Source organism: Calypte anna, chromosome 2 (assembly GCF_003957555.1).
Source record: "Calypte anna isolate BGI_N300 chromosome 2, bCalAnn1_v1.p, whole genome shotgun sequence".
Classification (NCBI taxonomy): domain Eukaryota; kingdom Metazoa; phylum Chordata; class Aves; order Apodiformes; family Trochilidae; genus Calypte; species Calypte anna.
The window spans coordinates 149,950,758-149,958,508 of record NC_044245.1 but is presented as its reverse complement, the minus strand read 5'-3'; the positions used below and the strand labels follow the sequence as shown (position 1 = coordinate 149,958,508).

The 7,751-nt window shown below is 47.7% G+C and overlaps 1 protein-coding gene across 5 annotated transcripts in view; it reads right to left on the bottom strand.

The window, feature by feature from the left end:
• Nucleotides 1-5,588: 5,588 nt before the first annotated feature.
• RHPN1 (rhophilin Rho GTPase binding protein 1) overlaps nt 5,589-7,751 on the bottom strand; it is a 48,665-nt gene continuing 46,502 nt past the window's right edge. For 2 of the 5 annotated variants that reach the window (XM_008497473.2, XM_030445081.1), the window contains exon 15: nt 5,589-7,664. In XM_008497473.2, coding sequence (XP_008495695.2) covers nt 7,470-7,664 — 195 coding nt within the window. In that variant the 3' untranslated portion in view covers nt 5,589-7,469. The remainder of the gene's footprint in view (nt 7,665-7,751) is intronic. The other 3 variants (XM_030445082.1, XM_030445084.1, XM_030445083.1) reach the window with 2 other exon arrangements.

The following is a 7,751-nucleotide window of genomic DNA, read 5'->3' as shown; positions in this document are numbered from 1 at the left end:
GATGGGAGAGTTATTGGGGGAAAGGGGGGAGGAACCTGGGATCCATTTTCCTGGAGATTTGTATAGATTTAGTCATTTTTTTTCCTATTTCTCATTCCTGCTTCATTAAAGCTGTGTAGTTTAGTTTCCAACCCATCAGTCTCTCTCCCTTCTTCTCTCTCCTTCCTTTATCAGGGAGGGGAAGGGGATTAATAGGGAGCATCTGTGATTTGGTTTAGTTTCTGGGGCAGTGTTAAACCATGACACCAGCACAGGGGGACAATTCTTGCCTTGGTCCTGCTGGCCACCTGGGCAATCCCTGGCTCATACTCAACCACTGCTGACCAACACCTTTGGGTCATTTTCCACCAGGAATTTTCCAGCTGCTCTTCCTCAAACCTGGAGCATTTCCCAGGTTATCCAGAGCATCCCAGGGACACTTCTTCTCCCCCTTGGGTGTCAGTCTGGGGACCTGAGGGTGCTGTGAGGAGAGGGGGCATCCAGCAGGGTGTTGCTGCCATCCAGTGGCTTCGGGATGGATTCAAGAATCATTGGATCTTTGAGGATTCATCCATCAAGGATGGCTCTAGGGCACCCTCCTCCACACCACATCGGTACCCAGGAGGCTCCAGGTGAGATGCAGGGGCTAAGGGTGATGGATGGGATGAGCATTGGATAAAGAACCAAGCAGGACAAGCTTTGCTCCTCTTCTTGGGAGCAGAAGGAAAAACTTCTCTGCCCCCAGTGACAACCCCACTGAGCTGCTCCTGCTCTACAACTGCTTGAAAAGACCCCCAGGTGCTTCTGAAGGGCTTGAGCCTGCTAAAAAAATAAGAAATAAATATGGAAATCCAATGTAAAGAGCAGTGGGAGCACCTTGCCTGGCTGCTGTGTCCAAGCACCAAACCCCAAGCACTGGGGCTTGGGGTCATGAGCCCAGTAGCTCTTATCCCTCTCTTGTCCCCAGGGACAATCTGAGGGTTTAATTTGTAGCTGGTGACAGCTACAGAGGAGCTATTATGGGGTATGATGCCCATGAGCCACGAAGTGAGGAGGCAGGAGCATGGATCCCAGCCCAGCTGATGCCTTCTCCTCTTCTCCTGAGAGCTGTTGGGTGCTTCATGGAGGGGAAAAATCAAAACCCCTTCCCCACCTCCACTCTGGGAGGGCTGGGAGATGGGCTGGGTGCTGCTTCTTCCTGAGAATGAAGCTCCAAGAAGGGGGAAATTCAACCTCAAAGGCAGAAAAGGGGGCTGGAGCTTTGGAGTTTTGCTGGCATCTCCCAAGGTGGTGGTCATCACTGTTTTCTGTTTTATGTGCCCTAGAAATCAACAAAAGATTTTAAAAAAACAAAAAAAACTCTGTTTCCACCTTCTCTTTGGTCACAAGATGCCACTAAAAGCTGTGTTAACTGGTCCCAGTTTAGGATGCCCAGGGTGAGAGATCATAGAATCATAGAATTAGCCGGGTTGGAAGGGACCTCAGAGATCATCTAGTCCAACCCTTGACCCACCGGAGCAGTTGCTAGACCATGGCACTGAGTGCCACATCCAGTCTTTTTTTAAATGCCTCCAGGGACGGAGAATCTACCACCTCACCAGGCAGTCCATTCCATAGCCTAATCACCCTCTCCGTGAAGAAATTCTTTCTAATATCTAACCTAAACCTCCCCTGGCACAACTTAAGACTGTGTCCTCTTGTCTTGTTGAAGGTCGTCTGTGAAAAGAGTCCAGTTCCCACCTCGCTACAGCCTCCTTTCAGGGAGTTGTAGACAGCAATGAGGTCTCCCCTGAGCCTCCTCTTCTTCAGGCTGAACAGCCCCAGCTCTCTCAGCCTCTCCTCATAGGGTCTGTGCTCGAGTCCCTTCACCAGCCTGGTTGCCCTCCTTTGGACCTGTTCCAGGACCTCTACATCCTTCTTAAACTGAGGGGCCCAGAACTGGACACAGTACTCGAGGTGTGGCCTAACCAGCGCTGAGTACAGGGGAAGAATCACCTCCCTGGACCTGCTGGTGACGCTGTTTCTGATCCAGGCCAGGATGCCATTGGCCTTCTTGGCCACCTGGGCACACTGCTGGCTCCTGTTCAGCTTCCTGGCAATCCAGACTCCCAGGTCCCTTTCTGCCTGGCTGCTCTCCAGCCACTCTGTGCCCAGCCTGGAGCTTCCATGGGGTTGTTGTGGCCACAGTGCAGGACCCGGCACTTGGCCTTGTTGAACCTCATCCCGTTGGAATCGGCCCAGCTCTCTAGTCTGTCCAGGTCCCTCTGCAGAGCCCTCCTCCTGAATCCACAAGGACAGAGGTTGGAGAGACCTCAAGTCCTTAATTTTCTGTAAAGCTGCTCTGGAAATTGTTCTTTTGTCCCCTCCCACCAGGATCCTACAGGATCCCTCCACCTCCTGGTCCAGATGGAGAGGACAAGCATAGAAAAATCCAGCTCCAGGGCCTCTCAGTGAGGAAGGAGGAAGCACCAGGTTCTTGTCTTGCTGATGGAGCTCACATCTCATCTGAAATTCCAGCATCAGAGGGGGAGGTGATCCTGGATACAGAGTCATGAGTTTCCCACATCCACTGAACGTAGGTGGGAAAAGGCAGCAGAAAAAATTCCTGTGGGTGGCTAAAAAAAAAAAAAAAGGATTTGGTAGAGCTTTGAGGGTGGTGATGGGTACAGGAGGTTTGATGAAAGGGAAAGCACCTTAAAGTACACAAATGTGTTAGAAGAGAGAGAGAGAAGAGAGAAAGAGAGAAAGAGAGAAAGAAAGAAGAAGAGAGAGAAAGAAGAGAAGAGAGAGAAAGAGAGAAAGAGAGAGAAAGAGAGAAAGAGAGAAAAGAGAGAAAAGAGAGAAAGAAAGAGAGAAAGAAAGAGAGAAGAGAGAAAGAAAGAGAGAGAGAGAGAGAGAAAGAAAGAAAGAAGAAAGAAAAGAGAGAAAGAGAGAAAGAGAGAAAGAGAGAAAGAGAGAAAGAGAGAAAGAGAGAAAGAGAAAGAAGAGAGAAGAAAGAGAGAAAGAGAGAAAGAGAGAAAGAGAGAAAGAAAGAAAGAAAGAGAGAGAGGAAAGAAGAAAGAAAGAAAGAAAGAAAGAAAGAAAGAAAGAAAGAAAGAAAGAAAGAAGAAAGAAAGAAAGAAAAGAAAGAGAAAGAAAGAAAGAAAGAAAGAAAGAAAGAAAGAAAGAAAGAAAGAAAGAAAGAAAGAAAGAAGAAAGAAAGAAAGGAAAGAAAGGAAAGGAAAGAAAGGAAAGGAAAGGAAAGGAAAGGAAAGGAAAGGAAAGGAAAGGAAAGGGAAAGGAAAGAAAGGAAAGGAAAGAAGGGAAAGGAAGAGAAGAGAAGAGAAGAGAAGAGAAGAGAAGAGAAGAGAAGAGAAGAAAAGAGAAGAGAAGAGAAGAGAAGAGAAGAGAAAAGAGAAAAGAGAAAAGAGAAAAGAGAAAAGAGAAAAGAGAAAGAAGAGAAAGAGAAAGAGAAAAGAGAAAAGAGAAAAGAAAAAAGAAAACAGAACCAGAGAAAGGAAGTCAGATGCCATTTTAACCCTGGCTTGATAAAGAGGAGAAAAAGAGGCTTCCCACCACACTTCTATATATTGACCCAATGTGGAGAGCACTTGTTCACTCCCATCTAAGAGGGATTTAAACCCATCCCTGTGTCTCTGAAGAGGAGTTAACTCTGTTCTTTCACCTCCTTTCAACTCTGACTTCTTTTTTCTTTCACCTCCAGTTGGGTGCATGAGTGACACCTTTGTTCCCATCAATGTAGTCTTCCAAAAACCAAGGGATTTGGAACTCCTTATTCAATAAAACAGCCTCAAAAACCCAAAAGCAGCAGATCAAAACCCATGGTGTGAAGATGATTTGTTTTTGGAATGGTTTCCTTTACTTTTCAGGAGAAAATTTCTCAGGGTACCCAACCTGGAGCCCACATTACCCCATGAATATCTCATGGGACAAGGCCACCAGCTCCCAGTGCATCACACTGGAGATGAAGATGATGGCTCACCAGGAGCTGATGGACCAATCTAGATGCTCAGGAGCTTGGCTTGCCTTGGAGGAGACCATACAAGAGACACATGTTCTCTCCTAACCTCAACAGGTCAAGATTTAGTAAGACAAGAGGGCATGGTCTTAAATTGTGGCGGGGGAAGTTCAGATTGGATATTAGAAAGAATTTTTTCACAGAAGGGGTGATCAGACATTGGAACGGGCTGCCTGGGGAGGTGGTGGACTCTTCGTCCCTGGAGACATTTAAAAAGCGACTCGATATGGCACTCAGTGCCATAGTCTAGTGACTGTGGCGGTAGTTGATCAAGGGTTGGACACGATGATCTCTGAGGTCCCTTCCAACCCAGCCTATTCTATGATTCTATGATTCTATGATTTCATAGAAATATACCTCACCTCATAGGGTGAGGCTTGAGTGGCGCAGCTGGCTAGCACGCAGTACTGCAAAGCCGAGGCCACGTGTTCAAGACTCCCCAGAGCCTCACCCTAAGGGTGGTGAGGCCTGAGACAAAGGCTCAGCTCAGTCCTGAGCAAGCCAGCAGAGAGGTCAGTTGCTCTTAGAGCAATAGCACTGATCCAGGCTGGTCAACCCTGAGGGCTCCAGGCTCAGAGCACTATAGTATTTTGTGTGCCCAGGTGGCCAAGAAGGCCAATGGCATCCTGGCCTGGATCAGGAACAGTGTGGCCAGCAGGTCCAGGGAAGGGATTCTGCCCCTGTACTCAGCCCTGGTGAGGCCACACCTCGAGTACTGTGTCCAGTTCTGGGCCCCCCAGTTCAGGAAGGAGATTGAGGTGCTGGAGCAGGTCCAGAGAAGAGCAAGGAGGCTGTGAAGGGATCCAGCACAAGTCCTGTGAGGAAGGGCTGAGGGAGCTGGGGGTGCTGAGGCTGGAGAAGAGGAGGCTCAGGGGAGACCTCATCACTCTCTACAACTCCCTGAAAGGAGGTTGGAGCCGGGGGGGGTTGGGCTCTTTTGCCAGATGACTTTCACCAAGACAAGAGGGCAGGGTCTTAAGTTGTGCCAGGGGAAGTTTAGGTTAGATATTAGAAAGAATTTCTTTACGGAGAGAGTGATCAGACATTGGAATGGGCTGCCCAGGGAAGTAGTGGATTCTTCATCCCTGGAGATATTTCAAAAGAGACTGGATGTGGCACTCAGTGCCATGGTCTAGCAACTGCAACGGTGGTAAAAGGGTTGGACTCGATGATCTCTGAGGTCCCTTCCAACCCAGCCAATTCTATGATTCTATGATTCTATGATAGGACACCTTGGCAAGAATCATAGAATAGACTGGGTTGGAAGGGACCTTAAAGATCATCCAGTTCCAACCCTCTGCATGGACAGGGACACCTCCCACCAGCCCAGGTTGCTCCAAGCCCCATCCAACCTTCAACACTTCCAGGAATGGGGCAGACAGAACTTCTCTGGACAACCTCTTCCAGTGCATCACCACCCTCACAGGAAAGCACTGATATCAATGTCTAAAAATGTAAAAAAATGATGTCAAAAATTCAGGTAAAAGTGACCCAAACCTGACCCATTCAGAAGGGCCACCAAGGGCTTCTTCCCTCCATGGCTGGGGCATCCAATCCCACCTAGAATTCGTGACAGAGATGCACCAACAAGTGGTTTTCAATCAGTGCTTTTTAATCCAGAAAAGGGGAGAGTCCACGTACAAAACAGAGCCCAAACTCAACCCCAGTGGTGGTATGGAAGTTCTTCAGCTTGCACCAGACACAACCCCTCCACCAGCATCAGCAGAGGAGTTGGGTGATGCAGGGGGCTCACTGCTTCTACACGTTTCCTCTACATAAATCCATCCACGTCTGTGTTGGCAACACATTTAAGATGGGGGTGTGGGGAAAAAATGTTGCTAGGATGCTTTTAACATCAAGGTGGCCTTTGGTGTCAACCTACCCCCTTCTTTTCCCACCAAGCAGCTGGGGAGATTATGTAGAGAATCTACACCAGATGGTCTCAAGGTGGCAGACAGATTCGTAAGCTGGTCTGATGATGGCTCAGTCTATGGAGAAGCATCTTGGGCAATGAAGCAGGGTTAAAAAACCCTCCTGAATTAAAAAACAAAACAAAAAAAGGGCTGAAAGCTTGGCACGTGGGCATTGGGCCACCTAGAAGTAGTCAAGGTGGGCAGGGGGGATGCTCTAACAAGTCTGCCAGTGCTCGTTGGCTCCGTTCAACTCCTGCTACAAATTCATCACGACTTGGGAAAGTACAAAAAGCTTCAGTTGCATTTCTGAAGGGTGTTTTCTACCTACCCAAGATCATCCGAGCACTGAAGACCAGACAGCTCTTCAGAAAAAAAAAATAATAATAATAATGCACGAAGCAGAAATGGGATTGAGAAAATTTCACCAATATATCTAAGAACGTATTCAGAGTCTCCCAGCATCTTCAGTACAATTACCAAGATGTATGTATCCATCAGCCCAGTTCTGGTACAAATGCTGACAGCACAGTGTTAGGGTATTAGCAACGTGTGCAAGATCCAATACTAGCACAAATTTAGTAGTTTAATAATCTGGAAGAGCTATCTTCCTGGAATTTTAATCTCATACCAAGAAAAAAAAAAAAATAATAAAACCCAACCCAACAAAACAAGGTTCTTAGCTATTAATCTACTCACATATTTAGGGCAATCCACCTCTACTGATTAAAAAAAAAAAAAAAAAAAAAGCCAGACAACAAATGGACATTAAATCTTTCCCTTTTCTTCCAGGCTGTGCAGCTAGGCTGTATTTGCTGGGTGTCTATTAAAAAAAAAAAAAAAAAAAAATCAAAAAGCACTAAAAGAAGAGTCAAACCTAACTTCAGCCCATTTCACAGGGACATCCCTAACTGGTATGGCAGCTGAGATCCACAGCCCACTGGTGTCTGGGTCTGTGCTGGACCCCATGATGGGATCACCAGAAATCCTCGACGTCTCCGTGATCCCCTGCCCCAAAAAAAAAGGGGAGAAGAAAGGGGCCTCCAGCTGGAAGTGCTGAACAATTTAGTTCTGTCAGTTGATCTTGGCCACCTTCTACCTTGCAGAGAAAACCTAGGAGACACTAAAGAAGGTTACAGCTTTTGCTTTAATGGCTGGGGCTTGCTTGGCTGCTCCTCACACCGAGCAGAAGACACAAATCAGTCCCTGCTTTATACCAAAGCACAGCTCACCCCCCCCCCTTCCCCCGACCCCCTTAAGAGCCAAAAGAAAAAAAAAAGATTGAAAAATTAAAAATACATCAGTGTTTTGGGTTTTTTTGTTTTTTTTTAAGCTGAGGAATGTTTTAACACAGAAGTTGGGAGGTGGAGGAGTCCGGCACTGTGATTCCTTCTGTCACCTCTTCGGAAAAAACTCTGACCAGTGGCAAATCCCCAGGTTTTGGGGTGGTCCTTGAAGCCCCCACCCCAGCACAACCTCTTCAGGCCACCAGTGCTTGCAAGGGTTGATGGGCAGCCAGCCCTGGAGCCCACGGAGCCACACGACCAAGGCTGGTGGCTACTTCAGTACATGGCCTCGTTGTCTCCCACCGTGGTGAAGGGAATGCCATAGGTGCTCTTCTTGCTCCTCTTGCTCTTCTTGCTCCAGACCAGCAGGGTGCTGGCACTCTTGCTGTTCATCAGGCTCTTTCTGCTGTTTTCCTTGTTGCTCTTCAGCATCCCACTGCCAGAGGACATCACTGCTGCCTTCTTGTCTACCTGTTTGAGAAAGGGAGTGGAGGAAGGTGTGAAGCCAGGGCAGCATCTGGGCTGTAGGGGCTTCAGTCCTGCACCTTCAGCCTAGGA